Consider the following 24,724-nt stretch of genomic DNA (forward strand, 5'->3'; position numbering starts at 1 on the left):
TAATTTATTTGATCAGGTCCTTGTTGATGAATATTTATTTAGCTTTCCAGATTTTTGCTCTTTTGTTCAAACACTGAAAAAGCTTGTACATAAATCATTTCGCACACCTGCAACTATAACTGTAGGATAAATTTCTAGAAATAAAGTTGCTGAGTCAAAGAGTGTGTACATATGGAATTTTGGTAGACACTGCCAAATTGCGGTTCCTGTTGCCTAAATAATATTAATTATTTAATTTTTTACCAATCTGATAAGTAATAATGGTACTTCAGTGACTTTTCATTTGAATTAATATGATTATGAGTGAGAATGAATATTTTTATATGTCTAAAGGACATTTATATTTCCTTTTCATTTGTACATTTTTATTGAGTTGTCATTTTATCATTATTAGGAGCTTTTTTATTTTAAATATATTTTTATTGATTTCAGAGAGGAAGGAAGAGAGAGATAGAAACATCAATGATGAGAGAGAATCCTCACATGGAGATCAAGCCCGCAACCGAGGCATATGCCCTGACCGGGAATCGAACAGTGACCTCCTGGTTCATAGGTCAATGCTCAACCACTGAGCCATGCTGGCTAGGCTATTAGAAGCTTGTTATATGTTATACCCAACATCTTTTTTGAAAACATTTTTTTATTGATTTCAGAGAGGAAGGGAGAGGGATATAGAAACATCAATGATGAGAGAGAATCAATCATTGATTGGCTGCCTCCTGCATGCCCCCTACTGGGGAAAATCGAGCCCGCAACCTGGGCATGTGCCCTGATGGAGAATCGAAATGTGACCTCCTGGTTCATAGGTTGATGCTCAACCACTGAGCTACACCTGCTTGCCTCAACAACTTTTTGAAGTCAGGTGTATTGACTAAGTATTATGTATACTAAGATTCACCTTTTAATAGAGCTGTCCTTTGTAGGTGAAAGGCCTTCCAGCAGGGGGACTATATATACGCGATTTGAGGCACTGTACTTAATTTAAAAACTCCAGCTCATCAATTGCAGTACGGGAGTTACTGGGAGCCAGGTTACACTCAGGCCAAGATTTTGAAGGTCTCAGATGTACATGCAGTGTGTTCAGTGGAAAGAGCGTAAGCACTGGACTCTGAATTCCTGGGTTCAAATCCTGTCTTTGCCATGTGGTTTTGTTTTTTAGGATTCCACATATAAGTGAAATCATATGTTCCACTTCTTGGTATTTATTTGAAGAAAATGAAAACATATATTCAAAAAGATATATGCATCCCTTTGTTCTTAATATCACTTCTTTGGGTCTCAGGTTCCTCATCAGTAAAGAAAACCTAAGGCCCCATCTGGGGAGCTCAGTTGGTTACAGTGTCATCCCAATATTTGACTCTATCCGCTGAGCCAAACCAGGGCATTTAGATCTAAAATGCATTGTATTTGAATTCCAGTACCTCAAGCTATTGCTTTGACTTTGGGGATGTTGCTTAACCTCTTTGTGTTTTAGCTTTCTCATCTGTAAAATGGAGACAATAAAAGTACCTACTTCATAGGTTCATGGCTGTGAGGACTGAATAAGATAGTTTTCATAAAGCACTTAGCACAGTAAGCATACTTAAACTGTGGATAGTATTGGCACCGTCAGTAATAAGAATTGATACTAAAAACACAGGTCTCTTGAATTCCATACCCATGAATCCTTCCAGGCCTCTTCATGGCCACATAAAAGATGAGCTATGGAACTCAGAGGCATCTTTCCTCTCCCTTCGAATAAGAGACTTGAGCCCTAACCGGTTTGGCTCAATGGATAGAGCATCGGCCTGTGATCTAAAAGGTCCCAGGTTCGATTCCGGTCAAGGGCATGTACCTTGGTTGCGGGCACATCCCCAGTTGGGGGTGTGCAGAAGGCAGCTGATTGATGTTTCTCTCTCATCGATGTTTCTAACTCTCTATCCCTCTCCCTTCCTCTCTGTAAAAAATCAATAAAATATTTTTTTAAAAAAAAGAGACTTGAGGCTCACTTTGCAGGCATCATTGGCTGCTGACTCTTCTACCTAGTCAATAATACTGTAATAACTTTGTACAGTGACAGATAGTTACTAGACATATTGTGGTGATCACATTATAAGGTATATAAATGTAGAATCACTATGTTGCACACCTGAAACTACTATAATAGTGTATGTCAACCATACTTGAAATTTTGAAAATCCAAAACAAACCTAAAAAGATAAAAAAGAACTTGCTCCTCTGGCCTTGGGGCTTTGGCTTTTTCCGTTCCCATCAGTGAACTCTCTGTGTACTGTGAGGGAGGCAAGACAATGACAGCAGACCTGAAGAATAATTATTTCCCCCGCTACTCCACCAGGCAAAAACGAATGGGCTGTGCTGCCATCCTATAGGTGCCAGATGGGCATCCTCAGTGTGTCCCAGTGTTGCTCTCACTTGCTCAGGCTAGGTGGCAAAAGCCTTGTCTCCAGGCACTGGCCTTGGGAAGCAGCAGCTAGGTCAACTCTCAATTGCAGGGTAGAGTGCGATGAAGATTGGGTGAAGTCCTCAGCAGGATTCCCATTCCTCTCACCAGCCACGGTCATGAGTTCTCAGCCACAGCTAGTTCACACCCACCTGGCGGCCTGGTGGCAGCTTCTACAACTGGCCCTATGTCCTGCTGTTGTTTCCAAATACAAAGGTCAAGTTTTAGCCTTCTCAGTCCCCTTCATGGCAGCGAGGTCTCGGTTCAAACAGAAAAGTTAGGAAATAGATCACAATGGTCTGATCCTCCCTAGTGAGCCATCTGTCCACAGAGGAGCCCCCTCTGAGCTGGAAGTACAGCCGAGAGTGCAGAAGCAAGTCCACCTCTGGGATCCAGCCTCCCCCCAACATTTCAGGGCCCTGCGGTCTGGAATTGGAATTAAGAACTGTAGACTCTGAAGAGTGCCTAAAACAGCCGTGGGCAAACTACGGCCCGCGGGCCGGATCCGGCCCTTCTGGAATGAATAAAACTAAAAAAAAAAAAAGACCGTACCCTTTTATGTAATGATGTTTACTTTGAATTTATATTAGTTCACACAAACACTCCATCCATGCTTTTGTTCCGGCCCTCCGGTCCAGTTTAAGAACCCATTGTGGCCCTCGAGTCAAAAAGTTTGCCCACCCCTGGGCCCTAAAAGGTAGAAGAGTCAGCAGCCAATGATGTCTGCAAAGTGAGCCTCAAGTCTCTTATTCGAAGGGAGAGGAAAGATGCCTCTGAGTTCCATAGCATGGGTGGGGTCCCTCTGGGTGGCCTGCAGGGATCAGGCCAAAACCCACAGTCCAACGCCACCTGCAGCTCCTACCTGCTGCTCCTGCTCATCCCAGCCCACTGTGCCTGCTGCAGGCTCGTGCCCAATCAGTCCCGATCAGGAGAGGCTTGTGCTGCCATAGCAGTGCTCACCAGCCATGAGCCCTGCGTCTGGCACCCTCCCAAGGGGAGTGACCTGTGAGATTGGGCTGAAACCTGCTCTCCGACATCCCCAGAGGGGTCCCGGATTGTGAGAGGGCTCAGGCCAGATTGGGGGACCCCACTGGTGCACAATTGGGCTGGAGAGGGACCGCAGGAGGTCTCCAGGACATGTTCGGCTCATCTAGCTCAGTCCTGATTGGCCGGACCTCAGCAGTAAGCTAACCTACCAGTCAGAGCATCTGCTCCCTGGTGGTCAGTGTACATCATAGCAACTGGTTGACTGGTTGACTGTCTGCCCCCTGGTGGTCAGTGCACGTCATAGCGAGCAGTTGAGCAATCTTAGCATATCATTAGCATATTACACTTTGATTGGTTGTCCTGCCATTCGGTCTATTTGCATATTACCCTTTTATTATATAGGAATATTTTAAATATTTTTTTATTGATTGGTAAGAATACATCATAGTGCCTGGCTGGCATGGATCAGTGGTTGAGCATCATCCTATGAACCAGGAGGTCATGGTTCAATTCTTGGTGAGGACACATGCCTGGGTTTCGGGCTCAATCCCTAGTGCAGTGGTTCTCAACCTTGGCTGCACATTAGAATCACCTGGGAATCTTTTTAAAATCCTGATTTCTGGGCCTCATCCTCCGGAAATTCTGTTTCTTTGTTACTAATGTTGTGGCCCCACCACATAACAAAGAAACAGAATTTCTGGAGGATGAGGCCCAGAAATCAGGGATTATAAAAAGATTCCCAGGTGATTCTAATGTGCAGCCAAGGTTGAGAACCACTGCCCTAGTGCAAGAGGCAGCCAATCAGTGATTCTCTATCATCATTGATGTTTCTATCTCTCTCTCCCTCTCCCTTCCTCTCACTGAAATCAATAAAGATATATTTTTAAAAAGAAAAAAAAAGAATACATCATAGTTAATGGTGTCTACTTAATGTTGACAGCCCAGAAGGAGACACACAGTATCTGACTGCTTGCTCTTAGCATTACTAATGCTAAGATTTACCACTGTTTTAGGGTGGCGGACGTTTGATAACATCATTGTGCAGTTAACTTTTCTTTCAGGATCAGGAAGCTTAAACTTGTTAAAGCTCAATTTCCTCACCTGAAATGTGAATAACACGGTTGCTGAGTAGATTAAATAATTAATGCATTTCATGCCCCTGGGTCATAGTAAACATTCAAAGTAGCAATTATTATTATTCCACCATCAGAAAATGTGAAGCAGAATAATCAAAAGCTTCTCCTCCCCAGTTTCATTTTGGAGTCTGATAGACCAGGCTGGGAGTTTGGGCTGGGAGTTTGGCCTTTGTTGTTAGAACAGGTTATATTTGTGGACAAGTAACTTCTATCAATTTCCTCCTAAGTAAAGATAACTACTATTTGGGGAGGGCTGAGTATGTACAGACATTGCACTAACACTTTACAAACATTTTCACATTTAATTCTTCCTTAAACCCCACAAATCATATGAACGATTATCCATATTGTCACCCACTGAGCCACACTATTCTTCAGAGGAGGAAACTGCACAAGCAGCACAGCTAGGAAGCCGCAATGGGACTTGAAACTGATTATTCTACTATCTCCTGGGGTTAATGAGGCTCAAAAAAAGAGATGCTTGGGTTGCAGGCTGGATCCCCAGTAGGGGGTGTACGGGAGGCAGCCAATCAATGATTCTCTCTTATCATTGATCTCTCTCTCCCTTCCTCTCTGAAATCCATAAAAAGATATATATATTTTAAAAAGACATGCTATGTAAAATTGTTTGCATCTGGCTTTAAGCAACCTGTTATTTCTTAGTTGTCACCTTCATAACAAGCTTTCTGTGTTTTTTAAAAATATATTTTATTGATTTTTTACAGAGAAGAAGGGAGAGGGATAGAGAGTTATAAACATCCATCAGCTGCCTCCTGCACACCTCCTACTGGGGATGTGCCCGCAACCAAGGTACATGCCCTTGACCGGAATCGAACCTGGGACCCTTCAGTCCGCAGGCCGACGCTCTATCCATTGAGCAAACCGGTCGGGGCAAGCTTTCTGTTTTTTTAAACCGAACTCCCGCTTTCCCGATTCATTTTTCACCCCACATAGAACTTGGCTCCAGCTAACCTACGACATACCGACTTTAGTATTCTGTCTTCCCCAACTCAAATGTCAACTCCAGGAGGACAGGGATTTTGTTTGTTTTGTCCACTGCTCTCTCCTCAGTACTTATAGTAGTTAGCCTGGCACACAGTGGGTAACTGTTAGATATTTGTCCAGAGAATGAATAACACGCTTCCAGAAGACTCAGGACTCGAGATAAAATAAATGCACGTGGATTGAACCTCGTAGGGACCCTTAGCACTCCGTCTTCCTGTAGGTGAGGGGGCGGGGCTGAAGGGGAAGCCCCGCCCCCACTCGGCTACAGACCCGGTGACGCCATCGCAGCGGCGCGGGGCATACTGATTGGATGACTGGGAGGATTTCTGAAGTCGCGTTTGAGATCTCGCGATTCCGCGGAGTCGGCGCTGGCTGTGTGCGTCATTTCCGGCGGCGCGGTCGCGCAGTGGCCAACAGAGTGCCAACGGCCTGCAGAACAACATGCCGAAGTGAGTGGGGGCCTGAGTTTGGGGGTGTTCGCGGTCCCAGTCACTAATTGGGGGCCGGGGAGCGAGTGCAGAGCGGGTTCTGGCTCCTGAAGCTTCTAGGGAAGCGGGAGGGTCTGGGAAGGGAAGGAGGCCGGGGGGGGGGGTTCTAGATGTTTCGCGTTTGGCAAAAAAGCCTGGTTTATTTAAGGATCCTTTGACATGTACTAATCGTTACTAGGTTTTTTAATTTTTTACCTTCAGTGAACAGCACTTCGGGGAATGGGCATCTATGAACAACTGGTTGTCATCTCTTTTTCTCTACCTTCCATCTCTTTCCAGGTTTTATTGTGACTACTGCGATACATACCTCACCCATGACTCTGTAAGTTGCCTTTCTTTTCAGTTTCGCAAAACCTTAAATGTAATAAGTTAGACTTTTTTTTTTTTTAGATGTAAGTTTATCGTTTTCATTTTGCTGAGGTTTAAGGGCTACTGCTTGGAGAAAATAATTTGAGGTGTTTATTTTTCTACCCTTCCTGTAACTGTTTTCAGAATTTGAAGTTATGAGTCTTCCAACAGTCAGTGTTTTCACTGGAGACCCAAAATAATAAAGCTTTAGCAAATTTGAAGATTAAAAAAAGTATGTGATAAGTAAAAATCCAGGAAAGATTGTCCTAAAACTCAAAATATCTGATTGTGTCAAGGCGACTCAAATGTTTGATTTGATAAAATTGGAAATGCCTAAATTTGAAACTGAGTATTTAAAAAAACTTTTCTCTGTAGCTCTCTGCAGCAATTACAGGCTTTTTGTTTTTTTAAATCCACACCCGAGGATATTTTTCCATTGATTCTTAGAGAGCATGGAAGGGGGAGAGACATTGAGTGAAACATGGATGTGAGAGAGACACATGGATTGGTTGCCTCCTGCACGCGCCCCAACCAGGGCCCTGGCAGGAGTCTGCAACTGCGGTGCATGCCTCCTTGACTGGAATTGAAACTGGGGGTCCACAGGCCAACACTATCCACTGAGCCAAACCAGCTAGGGTCACAGAATTTTTTTAATTGATTTTTTTAGAGAGGAAGGGAGAGGGAGAAAAAACATTGATTTCCTATTCCATTTGTTTATTCATTGGTTGCTTCCTTTTTTTTAAAAAAAAATGGTTTTATTGATTTTCAGAGCGAGAGGAAGGGAGAGTGAGAGAGAGAGAGAGAGACATCAATTGGCTGCCTCCCACATGGCCCTCACAGGAGATTGAGCCCACAACCCAGGCATGTACCCTGCCTGGGAATTGAACTGGAAAGGTCTTGGTGCCTGGGTAGACACTCAACCACTGAGCAACACTAGCCGAGCTCATTGGTTGCCTCTTGTATGTGCCCTGACTGGAGATTGAACACAAAACTTTGGTGTATTGGGACAGTGCTCTTAACCAACTGAGCTACCTGGCCAGGGCTGAAACGGAGTATTTTAATTTGATTAAAAACTGCTTTACAAATAATAACAATTCAAGTTTGAATATTTACTGTGTCAGGTAGTGTTCCAAATGCTTTACATGTATTATTTCATTTAATGTTCATGATAATCCTTTGAGGTTAGTATTATCTCCATTCTACAGAGGAGGAAACTGAGGCACAGTGTGGCTAAGTAACTGACTGATGTCACAAAACCTGTGAGTTCTATGGAGCTAGACAGTCTTCTACAGAGCTTCTATGCTGGCAGCTCTCAAACTTTTTTGTCTCATAGTCCCTTTACATTCTTAAAAATTACCGATTGTTAAAAAAAATTAGTAGGTTATGTGGGTTATAACTATTAATATTTGCTATATTTGAAATTAAATAAAAAATTTAAAAATACTTATTTTTTCAGGTAACAAGTATTTTTTTAGATATATTTAAATATAAAAATATTCCTAGCTGGTTTGGCTCAGTGGATAGAGCGTTGGCCTTCGGACCGAAGAATCCTGGGTTCAGTTCCAATCAAGGGCACGTACCTTGGTTGCAGGCTCTTCCTTGGTCTAGGCCCTGGTCGGGGCATGTGCAGGAGACAACCAATCGATGTGTTTCTCTCTGTCTTTCCCTCTCTCTTCCACTCTCTCTAAAAATCAGTGGAAAAATATCCTCGGTGAGGATTGAAGAAATATATGTAATAAGTGTGTGTGTTCGTGTATACACACATGTATATATAAGTATACTTTTAGGTAGCAATAATATGCTTTTTACTTGTAACACAAGTAACATTTTAAAAGTGGAAAGTAGCTGTTTTTTCAAAGCAAAAAATTAGTATGAGGAATGGCGTCGTTTTAACATTTTTGCAAACATCAGTAATGTGTCACTTAATGGAAGACATCTGAATTCTCATCTCCATTATATTTGCTGCACTATGTTTTGGTTATAGTATGTGAAGAATCCAACCTCACATGGATATAGAGTTGAAAAACAGAAGAGTACTTCAATGGATTTCTTAAAGCATTGTAGATATTCTTTAATACTTTATATTTCTGCACCAAAACTCAACTCAGGGTTAGTTGCAGTGTGGAATCTGAAAACATCAAACTTTCTATACTTGGTTACATTAAAATTTACTGGTCTTACACTCTGAGTGAATCTTTTTTTACCATGCATGATTTTGTAACATGCTTTGGTTATTTGGAAAATACTATTTCACTCAGTTTTGCAGGTCTTCCAAGTATTGACACATTTGATTACATAATATAACAATTCACATTGATTAATGTCACAATTTAATTAGAAATGTCTTTTAAATATTTGGAAGCTGGCAAGCTTGTGGTGGTAGATCAGGTTTTCTAAAATTCTGATTTTTTTTTTTGAAAGGTCAGATTTTTAAACACTGATTGCTTTTTTGGAAGAAGGGAGAGAGAAACATTGATATGAGAGAAACATTGATCAGTTGTCCTCGTTACACACCCCGAGGATCAAACCGGCAACCTTTTGGTGTACAGGATGATGCTCCAACTATCTGAGCCACTCGGTCAGGGCTATTCCATTTATTTTTGAGAAATCTGAATAGCCAGTTTGTTACTTAGTTCTTTCAAATAAAATACTGTTTCATGAAAGAGGCAGCTGGTAGAGCTCACAACTTGAACAGTAGCATGCCTGCTTTTCTTTGACATAGTGTATTTTGGCATGCAGCAGAAGTGCTTTGACAAAATATTTCCCATTTTGTCCCCCAGAATATTAAAAAGACATGAACTTTAGGGTTGAGATTTAATAAAATTAACAATTTTACTGCTTCATCAAGGTTCTGAATGATGTTATAGATGTCCTGGAGGAAACTTTTTCAATTAAGTTTGTGTTAGTAGTAGCTTTCCTGTAGATCCCCAGTCGTTTCGTTTTGTTTTTGTCCCTAACCTCCTCTCTAAGTCATTTGGACAATTTTGATGTTCTGAAATTGTTAGTGAAGGGGCTGTTCCTTTCTATCCTTTTTCAGCACTATTTTTATATACCTACGCACCTTGCTAATGCCAGAATTCAGAAAATTGAAAGGTATGTCTTTATAATAAATGTCTCTGTATGAGGAGCATCAGGAACCCTTGTACTGTTCGAACATGCTGGCTTGTGAAAATACGACATTTCCATAGTGATTGAAGGAGTTCCCTGTGGTGGACTTTGAAATGTATAAAACATTCAGTGCTTAATTTTGGAACTTTTACTGGTTCCTAGGCATGATTTTGTTATTAGGCTTGAGGCATTATTGTTGTAAGAATAGTGTAACAGTGGCTTGGGAGACAGGGAATAGTATTTTGAAATGTGGACCGCCCATGTGATACTGATCATATCTGCTGCCAGTGAAGCAATCATTCAGAGTGGACATACCAGTAGGAGGTAGTTAGGCAGCCATGGGGAGCATCTCAATGAAATCTGGATTCCAGGCCTGGGTTTGCCACTTAGCAGCTGTAGGTTTTGAGACAAGTTCTTAAGCATAAATAAATGCTAATAATCTTGTGGTATTCTAAAAATCAATTTTATTATAATTTGTGTTCAATTAAATGCAAACTTTTTAAGTGTACAGTTTGAGGACCTGTGAAATGATTACAGCTTGATGGGTATGTCAAAATAGAGAACATTTCCATCACCTCAGAAAGTTCCCTTGTGTTTCTTTTCAGTTAGTCCCCTACACCTCTAACTCTGACTGATCTGGTTTTTACTAAAGACCAGTGTTACTAATTTTAAAACTTCATTTAATGGCCCAGCCTGTGTGGCTCAGTGGTTGAGCATTGACCTATGAACGAGGAGGTTAGGGTTCGATTCCTGGTCAGGGCACATGCCCGGGTTGGGGGCTCCATCCCCAGTGTGGGACTTGGAGGAGGCAAGCGATCAATGATTCTCTCTCATCATTGATGTTTCTAGCTCCCTCCCTCCCTCTACCTTCCTCTCTGAAATCAATAGAAATATATATTTTCAAAAAAGAAACATCAGTGATGAGAATCATTGATCAGCTGCCTTCTTCATGCCCCTTACTGGGGATCGAGCCCACAACCCAGGCATGTGCCCTGGGAATCGAATCGTGACCTCCTGTTTCATAGGTTGCTGCTCAGCCACTGAGCCACACTGGCTGGGCTCATCACTGATATTTCTATCTCCATGTCCTGCCTCTCTGAAATCAATAAAAATATTTTAAAAACTTCATATGAATGGAATCTTAGAGTATATACACTCTGCTTGTGTCAAATTTCTTTTGCTTAGTGTGTTTTTGAGATTAATCCATATTGCATGTATCAGTAGTTTGTTCTTTCTGATTAGTATGTTTAACATGCTAATGTGATTTTCATGAAGATTGAGACACAGCTTGTAAAGAACATAGTATGGTGTCTGGCATGTAGTAAATGTTAAACATTAACTTAAAAAACAAAAGATTAAATATATGGAGTTTCTATTATGCCAGTTTTATTCCAAAAAAGCTGTTAATGAAAGAACAGAAGGATTCATGGGCTGGAGACAAAGGTCTTTGTGTGATCATATAAAGTCTTTTTTTTCTGTTTTTTTTTTTTTTTTAAATATATAACGTCTTTATTCTAGACCCATAATCATTTAAAAGAATATATTCTTATAAGTAGTGTTACTTAAATGTGTGTAAGTTATTTTTTAAATTTTTGCCATGGGAGGGCATTAAAATAGGATCAGGGGTTTGTAAACTTTTTCTTAAAATGCCAGATTATAATTATTTTAGGTTTATGGGCCATAACATACAGTCTTCATTGCAATTAGTTGACTCTTGTAGAGAGAAGAAATGGATAATACATAAACAAATTAATGTGGCTGTGTTCCAATAGTTTTTTTACAGAATCCGATTCTGCCCATAGGCCCCAGCTTGCTGACCCCTTGTTTGGCTAAAAACACAGTAGATAAATTACCATAGTACATTGTTGGCTAATGTTTATAAGTGATGCATTAGCTAAAGCTGCTAAAGGTAGCCAGGCCACCTCTATATAAAGGTAAGGCTTTATAAAATCGCTAGTTTTGGAAATTTGTTTCTGTGACTGATAAAATCTTTTTGTTTTATAGCCATCTGTGAGAAAGACACACTGCAGTGGGAGGAAACACAAAGAGAACGTGAAAGACTACTATCAGAAATGGATGGAAGAGCAGGCGCAGAGCCTGATTGACAAAACAAGTACGTGTCAGGCTCTTGTTCTGTGGTAAAATGGTCCCATTCTTTCTTGTCCCTGTCTCTCTGTTGTTTTTCACAGAAGCAACTCATTCTGAATGATAAACAGAAGCGTTCTAATGTGTTAAATGAAAGAAGTGGAAGGTCACTGGTTTCCCAGGGATATAGGAACACATTAATATTAATTATTGAGGTTAGAGCAATTAGGTATTAGACTGGGAAGTGGGACAGAGGAGAATGAGTTGCCTAATATTTATTGATGTGGGCCAGATTTTGTAGCAAATTTATATAAAACCTTCTTTGTAGTGATCCATAGTTTTTATTTATTTTATTATAAAATAAATCATACTGGTCTATTTGAAACATGGCCTTTCTTAAGTATTCATTGTACTCAGATCTGGCAGGCAAATGTGGACTTTGATTGTGATGTGATTTTTTTTTTTAAGCAAAAACTATTATGGAAAGTTTCAAACAAGTTTAATGAGTGAATCTCCCATGGCCACTGCTCCCCAACCATTCCCATTGCCCAGCATCAGCTACAGCAGTCTTGTTTCATTTATACCAAAGCAAGAACCTGAAGGTTCTCAAACTTAGCACTATTGACATTGGGGCTGCATAATTCTTTGTTGTGGGGGATGTCCTGTGCATTGTGGGATGTTCAGCAGTAACTCTAGCATCTACCCACTAGTAACAATTCCCAGTTGGGACAACTGAAAATATCTCCACATATTACCTAGTGTCCCCAAGGAGGCAAAATTGCCCTGATTGAGAGCCACCAAATACCTTCACCTTGTCCCTTTATCCCTCCTAGATTATTAAGGAGCGAATCTCAGATATTGTCCCATTTTATTTGAAAAAATAAGTTATAATGTAATCTTTTTCTCTATTTGAAAAGATATTGGACATTTCTTGGCATTAAAGGTTAGCATTATACTTGTTTAGTTATCTTTTGTAGATAGGAAAAGAATTTAGGATGAGTAAACGTTTTTGTTTTTTTTTAAAATATATATTTTATTGATTTTTTACAGAGAGGAAGGGAGAGGGATAGAGAGTTAGAAACATCGATGAGAGAGAAACATCTATCAGCTGCCTCGTGAACACTCCCTACTGGGTATGTGCCCTTGACCAGAATCGAACCTGGGACCCTTGAGTCCGCAGGCCAACACTCTATCCATTGAGCCAAACCGGTTAGGGCAGCCATGGGCAAACTACAGCCCGAGGGCCGGATTCGGCCCGTTTGAAATGAATAAAACTAAAAAAAAAAAGGCCGTACCCTTTTATGTAATGATGTTTACTTTGGATTTATATTAGTTCACACAAACACTCCATCCATGCTTTTGTTCCGGCCCTCCGGTCCAGTTTAAGAACCCATTGTGGCCCTCGAGTCAAAAAGTTTGCCCACCCCTGGGTTAGGGCGAGTAAACGTTTTTGATGGAGGACTTTTGGAGGAGAGGAGGCAAGCCCTCAGGAGCACACCACATCATGGCCATGATTATGTTGACATTGAGTCGGCTACTGACTCAATCTTTTCAGTCTTTAAAAGCTGTTCTTTTCTTCAGGGTGTGCGTGGTGCCTTATTGGGATATGATGCCTTATAGAGCACAGGCTCAATTGAAAGGCTAATGAATAGCTATTCATAAGTAGCTACTCTAGGTCAATATTTTGGAATTATCAGTGATTTACTTGAATAATTTGACCCTCTGCACTGGTGGTGTAGCAGGATGTGGGGAAGGTGCCTGGGTTGCAAACTGCACTCCATTGGGAAGGACTTAGGTGCCTGGGTTGCAGACTACACTCCATTGGGAAGGAATAGACTTCTATGAGTGTGTATTTTAGTATTTACTTGTGACTCCTTTTTAAAACAAAATATAAATAATCTTCAGTCTTGTTTTAATTTGTGCCTCATATTGTCTGAAAAAAATTAAAAGTTGGTTGTATTGGACATTATTTTAGGATCATAATCTCCCTCCTGTCAGGCTCTTGCTTTGAAATCTGTGTTTCTGTCATGTCTCTCGGCTTGGTGCATTCATTGTAAAACTGGTAAACCAAACAATACATTGTTTTGACTTAGGACAGCACATATAGGAAGGATGGAAGTTTATAATGCCTGGTTTTTGGACAGGTATCATACATTTTCAAACAAAACTGAATGGCTTGAATTGGTTATAAACCACATCTACAGATTAAAGATTACTGCTTCTCTTTGGTAACCATTGATAGGTAGGAGGTTTTCATTTCAATCTCCCATAGTTAATTCAGTCATAGAAACACTGACTAAATAAAAACAGTTAAACAAGAAAACCCAAATCAGTAAACCAATCAATTGCAAATTTAGCTGGTGAGTATCTAAAGTTAATTTTAAAACCATAGAGGCTGGGAGCATTCATTACTGCAGAAAGCACCTCAAATCAGAGAAAGATGGGGGCTGAATGGGACCCAGGCACTGGGCTTTGCCCTCCTGTACTGAGCACAGGCCCACACCCATGCACCAGGCTTGCACCCTGACCTCTCCCTGGAGTAAATGAACACTCCAGCCCCAGCACACTCATCTGTCTGGATGACTGCTCAAGGCTGATCCCCGTAGCCCTCCCCTAAGCATGCAGAAGGCCCTGCACCCCGCATCCATTGAAACCTCCATGTAAGGACCAGCAATGAGTGTCTCCTGGTTCCTTTTAGTGAAATCTCTTCTCCACCCTGGCATTCACCCCAAGGCGTTCCCCAATGCAGCAGCCCTGAGAGTGCACCTGGTGGAGAAAGTCGTGTGGACGGGACTCAGTGACCAGAGCTGTGGCCTTCAGTCGAGGCGTGTGTACAGTCCTGAGGGACTTAGCTGGGAGGGGGCGGAGGGATACATTCTCAGGTCCCTCCTTAGCCCTCAGATCTCCTGCTTGTAGCTCCATTAGCCAAATAAGTGCTTAGCTGGACACTTATGCTAAAAATTATTTGCTGTTGATGTGAGTTGTAAGTTTTAAGTTATTGTCATGCACTTTTTCTTTAAATTGTATTTATTTTTTTCTTGTTCTTTTTTTATTTTTACTGAATTTATAGGGTAACATTAGTTAATGAAATTATATAGGTTTCAAATGTACAATTCTATAATACATCATCTGTATATTGTATTGTGTGTTCACCAACTACAGTCAAGTCTGCATTCTTATTCACTGAATCTGGCACAGCCCTAGCAGAGACCACCCTACTCTGCACACACACTCAGGAGCCCAGGAGGGTGTGACATTTTGACTGTGACAGGAGGTACAGCCCTTGAGCAGGGATGGGGCCCTTGGTAAACCCCCGTCACCACCCACAGAATGCCAGGCCTGTGTCTCCTACCTACCTGTTTCACCAGAATCGTGGTAAACATGTTTGAATTCGTAGCAACCAGCATAGAACTTATGCTTCAAAAAAACCTAAAAGTGAGAAAAAACCACAAAAACCATAGAGGCTACCCAGCCAGCATGGCTCAGTGGTTGAGCATCGACCTATGAACCAAGAGGTCATGGTTCGATTCTGATCAGGGCATATGCCTGCATGGCGTACAGGAAGCAACCGATCAATGATTCTCTCTCATCATTAATGTTTCTCTCCCTCTTCTCTGAAATCAATAAAAATACATTTAAAAATATAAATAAATAAAACCATAGAGGCTATAATGTAGTAATCTTAGATGATTGCTATTTAGAATGAAATAAGTGGGACCATTAAAAATTAAAAGAAACTAGTTATTTTAGTAAATGAGTTGTTGAATTCTTATTCACTGTGTGTGTTTTTTTCCTCACTTTATAGCTGCAGCATTTCAGCAAGGAAAAATACCTCCTACTCCATTCTCAGCTCCACCTCCTGCAGGGGCGATGATCCCACCTCCCCCCAGTCTTCGTAAGTTTATAACATTTTTATCTTAAGGGGTGTAATTGGGCAGATTGTACTTTGATCATGTTAGATTACCTCATAGTGGGCTTTAAAATCCTCATTGAATGAATACATAGTCACAGAAAACAGCTTTAGTGGTATAATTTCTGAAATATTTTTAGTTACCTTCTGATTGCATTATTACTGGGATATTGTATTTGTGACGCCCATGTGGGTCTGAGATAGATTCAATGGAAAGCGCAGGATGTACGTGAGATTGGATGAGCTAATATATGAAGAGGTATTGCTCGGTATATTAAATTACTGCTATGAACATAACACTGGAGGCTAGAAGTTGCTGATAAACTCAGTATTATTCCTATTTTCTAACCCACTTAATACCAATAATAGAAGCACGGTGCATGAAATTTGTGCACAGGTAGGGTCCCTAGGACTGGCTGGTGATCAGGGCCAATCAGGGCCTTCTGGCTGCCAGCCGGGGCCTGCCTTCATTCCACGCTGCCCCCTGGTGGTCAGCACACGTCGTAGCAAGTGATCGAACTCCCAGTCTCCCAGCCAAACTCCAGTGGGGACAATTTGCATATTAGGCTTTTATATAGATATATAGATATATAGATAGATATGTACCTTGGGAAAGACAAGAATTGTGTAGTTGAAAGTGGAGTAGGTCAAAGGCCTCTTCTCTCTGGGAAGGTTTGTTGTTTCTGCATGATAGACAAGGAAATTGAGTAACTATGTTTTTTGGCTCTTCTGGAAGGTTTCAGATTGAAATTGAACTCAGAGACCTAAACTCAGTCCTATAAGTCAGCAATCGCCAACCGGTGGTCGCAGACCACTGGTGGTCCATGAGGTCCGACAGGTTGGCGACCTTTGGTTTAAGGAAACCTTTGTAGCGGTCGCCAACCAGTGGTCCAAGGACAGGTGGTCGTCCGCGAGGTCCAAAAGGTTGGCGACCGCTGCTATTAAGTGATCATGGATATAAACACAGAAGTAAGGAGGCTGTTTGTAATAGTTTTGCACAGGTGACCACTAATAGCCCACCAAAACTTTGTGGGCTCCCACCATCCTGGGACTGGCCAGGCCTCAGCTCACAGCAGCTCTTAAGTCACCTCTCTCTCCTCTATTGTGACAGGCTGGCACTCAACTCCATTATTTTACTAGTATAATAGTCTATGGTATGAATGTATCAGAATTAACCTCACTGTTTCTTACTGATGGACATGTAAGTTGTTTTCAATTGTTGCTGTTGTAAATGATACATCAGGACTATCTCTACATAGACATCTTTGTATTTTCAAAGAATCTTTTAAACCTGGGCTATGATTTTTAAAATCTGAAATTAGGTACTTATGGTTTAAGTTCATCAGCTTTTTATCAGTAGACAAGTGGATAAAAAAGCTGTAGTGGCCCTAGCCGGTTTGGCTCAGTGGATGGAGCGTCGGCCTGTGGACTGAAGGGTCTCGGGTTCAATTCCGGTCAAGGGCATGTACCTTGGTTGTGGGCACATCCCCAGTAGGGAGTGTGCAGGAGGTGGCTGGTCGATGTTTCTCTCTCATCGATGTTTCTCTCTCATCGATGTTTCTCTCTATCCCTCTTCCTTCCTCTCTGTAAGAAATCAATAAAATATATTAAAAAAAAAAAAAGCTGTAGTGCCCTAGCTGGTTTTGCTCAGTGGATAGAGCATCAGCCTGTGGACTGAAGGGTCCCAGGTTTGATTCCAGTCAAGAGCACATGCCTGGGTTGCAGGCTCTATCCCCAGTAGGGGGCGTGCAGGAGGCAGCCGATCAATGATTTTCTCTCATCGTTGATGTTTCTATATCTTTCTCTTCCTCTCCCTTCTTCTCTGAAATCAATGAAAGTAAAAATATTTTTAAAAAAAAAGCTGTAGTACATTTATACCATGGAATACTATGCAGCAGTGAAAAAGAAGAATCTCTTACCCTTTGAGACAGCATGGAGGGTCCTGGAGAATATTATGCTAAGTGAAATAAGCCAGTAAGAGAAAGACAAGTATCACATGATCTCACTCATGTGAAATCTAATGAACAAAATAAATGGATGAACTGAGTGGAACCAGAGACATGGAAGCATGGAACAAATTGCCGAATCTCTGAGGAAAGACGGGGGAGGGTGGGTGGGATGTGATCAACCAAAGAACTTGTATGCATTTATACATAACGCATGGTCACAGACAATAGGGTGGTGAAGGAGGGACGGGGGCAGGCTGGAGGGGGTCAATGGGGGAGAAATGGGGGCATATGTAATACTTTCAACATTAAAGATTAAAAAAAGAAAGAATTAACAACATAGTGACAGAGGAAAAAAAAATCTGAAACCAGGTACTTTTGGTTTGAGTTCAGCTTTTTATCCGGAGTGCTTCAGAAGGTATAATATCCCCTTTTAAAAAATCGCCCTGACCGGTTTGGCTCAGTGGATAGAGCATCGGCCTGTGGACTGAAAGGTCCCAGGTTCGATTCTGACCAAGGGCATGTACCTTGCTTTCGGGCACATCCCCAGTAGGAGGTGTGCAAGAGGCAGCTGATCGATGTTTCTAACTCTCTATCCCTCCCTCTTCCTCTCTGTAAAAAATCAATAAAATATATTTAAAAAAAAAAAAAGAAAAAATCAAGATTTTGGTATTTCTTTAACCTGAGTAATCTGACTTCATTTTATACTTCTGTCTAGATAGGCTTGTTCCTGCTTTTCAGTCATAAAGTAACTAAAGTTTTGTGGCATGCTGATTTTTGTGGATCTACTGTTAAAAGACCATAAGAAGTTTATTGTTATAGGATTTGGACCAGATTATGAGGCGCTATTAGTTTCATTAAGAAGATAAACTGATTCCCTGGCTGGCGTGGCTCAGTAGTGGAGCATCGACCTATGAACCAGGAGGTCACAGTTTGATTCCCAGTCAGGACACATACCTGAGTTTCGGGCTCAATCCCCGGTGGGAGGCGTGCATGAGGCAACAGATCAATGATTCTCTCTCATCATTGATATTTCTATATCTTTCTCCCTCTCTCTTCCTCTCTGAAATCAATAAAAATATATTTGAAAAAATTTTTTTAAAGTGCTGAAAGGAGATAAACTGTTCATGTATAAGCATATCTTAACCTCAGGCCCCATTTTTTATTTCAGCGGGTCCACCTCGCCCCGGTATGATGCCAGCACCCCATATGGGGGGCCCTCCCATGATGCCAATGATGGGTCCTCCTCCTCCTGGGATGATGCCAGTGGGACCTGGTAAGTTTGAATATCCTTCTAGAATGCTCCATTGTGTTTTAGTGCTCCATTTAAATATAATTCTTAATTGGCTATCTAACTGTATTGCAACAAATTAAATTTGGTGAATCTGTAATGCTTAAGAAAAATAAATATTTGGTTTATCAGTATAAATGGATGCTCCAAAGACATTGTGCTACTAAAAGCAGGATAAGGCATGCCTGGCTGGTGTGGCTCAGTGGTTGAGTATCGACTTATGAACCAGGAGTTCAATTCCTGGATGGGGCACATGCCAGGTTATTGGCTTGATCCCTGGTGGGAGGCATGCAGGAGGCAGCGAATGAATGATTCTCTCTCATTGATGTTTTCTATCCTCTCCCTCTCCCTTCCTCTCTAAAACCAATAAAAACATTTTTAAAAATAAAATGAAATAAAAGCAGGATAAGGCTGCTGCTTTTTCTTTTCTTCTCCCTCCTGTTTCCTTGTGTCCTTCGGACTTTGGGCCATCTATATATATATGTATATATATAAAAGCCTAAGCGACCCTTACGGCCGGCCAGTAGCTATGACGTGCACTGGCACCCAGGGGGCAGACGCTCAACGCAGGAGCTGCCCACTGGTGGTTAGTATGCTTCCACAGCCAACCTCCTGTGGTCTCTCCCCCGCCCCCGGCCAGCTGGCCCCAACCGGCCCCAGTTGGGACTGAGCGAGACGGCCCAATTGGCCGAGAGGGACCCCACCCGTGCATGAATTTGTGCACCAGGCTTCTAGTTTATAGTGAAGAGACAGGTAGATGAGCTTGTTCCGCTGGGGCATAAAGGGAGGGGTAGATACATACTTGGGCTGCTACTTTTCTTGATTTTGATTTGGAGCCGAGTTAACTCCTGTTGCTGATTTTTAATCTTGGAGGTCAGTTAGGCCAAATTAGTATATGAAAAGCACTTAGGCCTGGTGGTTGGTCTTTTATTTAGGAAGAGGGAAAAACTTTTACCTCAAATGTTTTATTTTAACATAAACATAAATGTAATTAATTAGGAAATTTTCCTGATAACATGGTCAGGGCCTTTGCTTTGAGAACAAGTATACTGATTGGAACACTATATATTTCTTGCATAAATCAATAAGCCATTACCCATAATGTATCCTTTATCAACTTTAGTTTCTTTTTTTAAAAAATATATTTTTATTGATTTCCAAGAGGAAGGAAGGGGGAGAGAGAGAGAAACATCAATGATGAGAGAGAATCACTGATTGACTGCCTCTTGCACGCCCCCTACTGAGGATGTGCCTGCAACCTGGGCATGTGCCCTTGACCGGAATCGAACCCGGAACCCTTCAGTCTGCAGGCCAACACTATCCACTGAGCCAAACCTACTTCTGCGCATGGGCCACAAAGTTTCAATTGCACTGTACTTGCGTGCCTGCACGTGGTATTTTGTCGAAGAGCTACACTCAAGGGGCCAAAGAGCCGCATGTGGCTTGCGAGCCGCAGTTTGCCGACCACTGGGCTAGGGCAACTTTAATTTCATTTTGTATGAAGTGGTTAGAGACCTTGTGAGGCAATCTAGTTCCAATCTTTTATGATCATCTCACCTACCAAATATGTGAGCACTTTTGGGGGGGATGTTTTACCTGAGTCTTGCTAAATATCAACTTGGATTTCATAGAAACAGTTCTTTTTTTTACACTTTTATTTTATTTGCAGAATAGTTAAATTATGTAACTAGAGTGAATACAGCTGATGCAAGAAGCCTAGAGTTCAACTGGTAAGACAAGGTACAAAGTATTAGAGTAGCTTCCTAGCCAGAAGTATGCTTACTGCTGGTATTATTTAGAGGGATGGGAGAGTTTAGGTAAAAAGAGTTCCTGTGTTGCTCTCTTTGAGCCCAAAACATAGTCATTAAGTGACTTAGATGGCTTCTTTGGCATTCTTAAATCTGTCACAAGTTCAGATTTCTAGAGGGTTTGGTTGTGGTGAACTGGGAATGCATAACTAATCTAAAGAAGGCTTCTATAACTCCTCTTTAGCCAGTGTTTGACATTCGAGAATGCAAGTTGGTGTGGCCAGTTCTCCTGAGTATTTGTTATTTTTAGCCAGGATAAAATAATATGTTATGGGATTTGCATTAAAATAATGGAGTAGTTGGGGGTGGGCATGGATAGGAGTGGGTGGGGATGAGATAAATTGGCCATGGGTGGATAATTGTTGACCCTGGATGATGGATACATGGAAATTCATTATTCTCTTTTTTCTTTCTATTCTGTGTGTGTTTGCACATTTCTATAATAAGTTGGAAAAGAATTCTAGATTTATTAGTAATTAGACCTGTTAATTTCCAATGTTGGCAACTAATTAAAAATAAATGCACTATGGAGACCAAAGAAAACAAGTTTTCAGAGGCCTCGTTTTCAACCTTTGGTCTAGATCAGTTGTCTCTAAGAAATGCTGAATGCTAGTTATGTTATGGTGGGCGTTTTGTGAAATAAGTTATCTAGTAGTTTAGTAGTATTCTCTATTCCTGTTGAAATTAATCTAAAAAAAAACCTATATTCCTGTTGGGTTTTGTGTCTGCATATACTTTTGTTTTACTTTTTGTGATAAGGCTATATTCAGCTTTGAATATAGTTTTCTCTTTAACCATTTATAGCAAGCCTTTAATCAAAATGATTTAGTTAAAAATAGGTAATTAAGGTAAAAATTGATATTTAAAAAGGAAATATATATAGCATGAAGATTATGAGACATAATAATAAAATGAATACCCGTGAACCCACCACCCAGCTGAGGATGTAGAACATTATCAGTTCCATGAAACTGCCTGTTTTTTCCCCCAACCTCTACCTCTCTGCTTGCTCTCCCTCCCATGGCTCATTAATTTGGCTGGTGTATTGATTTGACACTTTAATAAATTCATGAATAGTTCTAAAATGCATTAGAAAAAATATTTTTTGTGTGTGTGCTAATTGTTATAAATCACATTATTGCCTGATATTTGTCTTGTGACTTGAGCTAAGTATGGTTACTAACAGGTTCTCAGCATGGGCCTCCTGCTCACCTTTCCTACAACTCCAAACAAATGCTTAGTGGTAAGATTGTCCTCTCTGCCTGTGTACATCCATGAAAATAGCTCCAGGTTATATGGTGGATAGAACTGATTAAAAGAGCTGACTAAGCCCTGACTGATTTGGCTCAGTGGATAGAGCGTTGGGCTGCGGACTGAAGGGTCCCAGGTTCGATTCCGGTCAAGGGCATGTACCTTGGTTGCGGGCATATCCCCAGTGGGGGGTGTGCAGGTGGCAGCTGATCGATGTTTCTCTCTCATTGATGTTTCTAACTCTCTATCCCTCTCCCTCCCTCCCTCTCTGTAAAAAAATCAATAAAATATATATTTAAAAAAAAAAAGAGCTGACTAAATAACATGTGACTTAGTAGTTGTGAACTTCCCTAAGTGAGAAAAAAGGTCAATTTAGGGAACTAGTGGTGCTTTCCCCCTTACTATCATTAGATTATGATTTTCATATGGTTCTTGTGTTGACCTTTTGCTTTTTTGTTGAGAATGTCTAAATATTTTAAAGATGTGATGAATTTGTTGCATTCTTTTGACAAGTGTCTTTTTTTGCAGCATTTTGCAGGGAGGGCTACTTTTTTTGTCTTCAATTGCAGTCCCGTCAAGGTTTCCCATAAGTAGTATTTTCTAACTCTCTTTTTTATTTTTCTTTGTTTTGTCCTGCAGCTCCTGGAATGAGGCCGCCTATGGGAGGGCACATGCCAATGATGCCTGGGCCCCCAATGATGAGACCTCCCGCTCGTCCCATGATGGTGCCCACTCGGCCCGGAATGACTCGACCAGACAGATAAGGAGAAAGGGGAGCCTCTTTCTATCAGGCTTCTGTTACTTGTTCTACTTCACAGCAGATCAAGGTGCTTATGACTCTGGGTGTTTTCTAACAGCAGACAAGGAAGACTCACTCCCTCTTCCTAAGAGAGAATAGTTTTTGAGGGGAGTAGTGGGGAAAAAAAAAAAGCAATTTTCGTTTGTATTGTGAAATGTGAAAATAAAATTGTCAACTCTTTTCGTTAAAAATGTGTTCCCTTTTTTCTCCCTCCTGTATTTGTGTATTATAAAGGAGATGAACTAGCTCAGTTGTTTCTCCAGCTTATTCTCTTTAGCATGCCCTCTGCATGACATTGTTTTTCCTTAGCTATAGAATGGGTCTCTTTGGACAGCCTGCCTTTAATTAATAAACTTTGCCTGTGCAAGATTTTTGTTATTACACTTGTAGAGCTTTTTGTTAATTAAAATAGTAAACAGCACAATTGGTTAATTTTTCACATGATTTAAACTTTGTGTAGTAAGTGAAAAATTTTATGCTGAGGTAGGGAAAAAGACTTTATAATGCATGCATGTCAGCTAAGAATAGCAGGGATTGCCTTAACCTCAGCTTCTCTTTTCTCCCAGCTCTTCTTTTTCTTGAGTCTCAAATAGTCAAAAATCTTTCTATTAGCAATGGTAAAATTAATCCATATTTCTGTGGTACAGAAGTTTTTTTCAGAATATCATTTGTTATATCACTGGGCTATAAAGGTATGGTATTTTCAGAGAACCATCTAGAAAGTTAGTCATAGGCACTGTTCATATTCAACTCAGTATAAAATCTAAACTATTTCACACTGCAAGTGGGAGTGAAAATTGTTATAACCCTGGGGAGGGCAATTTGGCAATATCAGAATTACCTATAGTCCTTGATTTAGCATTTCCATGTCTAGAAATATACCCTACGAATACACTTGCACATGTACAAGATGACATGTATATGATTATGCATTGCAGCAAAAGGTACTAGTAGAAATAACAGATGTTCATTGAAAGGGGACTTAATTTATCAAGTATGATGGCATATACCATGCAGGTTAAAATAAAATAAAGAAGCCCTAGTCGATGTGGCTCAATTGGTTGGGCGCAATCCTGCACACCAAAGGGTTGCCAGTTTGATTTCTGGTAGGGCACATGCCTGGTTTGTGGGTTTGATCCCCAGTGGGGATGTGTGGGAGGCAGCCATCAATGTTCACGTTTCTCTCCCTTCCTTTTGCTAAAAAAATCAATAAAAAATCTTTGAAAAAAGAAAAAACAAAACAATAAGGAAGTTTTATGTATTGATGGGGAAAGATTTTCAAGATAACACATTGTTCTTCACCTTGGTTTATTCACATAGCAAGGTGTTTCCTGCTATTTTTTAAAGCAAATATTTATAGTGCCTTTATGCATACAGGATCTCTGGGAGGACAGATAAACAAGTAGTAGTATTAGTTGCCCATAAAGAGTAAATAAATGGGTGGCTGGGGGACAGGGGAAGGAGAGTCTAGTCACCTTGTATGTTTTGGACTTGGAATCATTATCTATTTCATAACAAACCATCTTTTCATCTGAGGTTATTGTTACAGTGATGTTACAGCAGACTGTGTCATAAACCAGCAGTTTGCAGTCTGTGATCATCAGAATCATAGCAGACCTTATTCAAAATAAAGATTCCAGATTTTGATTCAGTATATCTTGTGTGGGGCTTAGGAAATTTGCATTTTGGGAAAGCTCCCTAGGAAATAATATTGTTAGTGGGTTTGGCAAACTGCTGTAGGATCTAATAATCTAAGAATATAAAGGTTTTTTTAGAGAGACAGGAAAGGTGAGGGAGAAACATCAATGTGAGAGCGACACATCACCTGCATGCCCCCTCCCATGGGGGATTGAGCCTGCAGTCTGGACATGCGTCCCAACTAGGAATGGACCGGGCAACCCTTTGGTGCTTAGGACTGTGCCCAACCAACTGAGCCACACTGACCAGGGCTCATTGTCACATCTTTTAAAGAAAACTTCATTCTCAGAAATTGATAGTTTATATGTCTGAATTTGTAGCTCAGGTTTGTTACTAAATTTTCTGCAGATTTGAGAGTTTGTTAAGGGAAACCTTGGCAACTGAGCTTATGTGTGAGTCAGCGTATGTCTGGTTTGGATGGCTC

At 40.9% G+C, this 24,724-nt stretch overlaps 1 protein-coding gene across 1 annotated transcript; it reads left to right on the plus strand.

Moving 5' to 3' along the window:
• The first annotated feature begins 5,884 nt into the window (after nucleotides 1-5,884).
• Nucleotides 5,885-22,969, plus strand: SNRPC (small nuclear ribonucleoprotein polypeptide C). Its single transcript, XM_006104715.3, has 6 exons — nucleotides 5,885-6,017; nucleotides 6,336-6,378; nucleotides 11,517-11,625; nucleotides 15,403-15,492; nucleotides 18,625-18,729; nucleotides 22,443-22,969. The coding sequence occupies exons 1-6, from the start codon at nucleotides 6,010-6,012 to the stop codon at nucleotides 22,565-22,567; spliced, it is 480 nt and encodes a 159-aa protein (XP_006104777.1). The 5' UTR covers nucleotides 5,885-6,009; the 3' UTR covers nucleotides 22,568-22,969.
• Nucleotides 22,970-24,724: the final 1,755 nt, after the last annotated feature.

This window comes from Myotis lucifugus, unplaced genomic scaffold (genome assembly GCF_000147115.1).
Source record: "Myotis lucifugus unplaced genomic scaffold, Myoluc2.0 scaffold_596, whole genome shotgun sequence".
NCBI classification, from domain to species: Eukaryota; Metazoa; Chordata; class Mammalia; order Chiroptera; family Vespertilionidae; genus Myotis; species Myotis lucifugus.

Coding starts and splice junctions, on each gene's coding strand:
- SNRPC (XM_006104715.3), top strand. Junction 11,626..15,402: donor GAGCCTGATTGACAAAACAA/GTACGTGTCAGG, acceptor CTCACTTTATAG/CTGCAGCATTTCAGCAAGGA. Junction 15,493..18,624: donor CCCACCTCCCCCCAGTCTTC/GTAAGTTTATAA, acceptor TTTTTATTTCAG/CGGGTCCACCTCGCCCCGGT.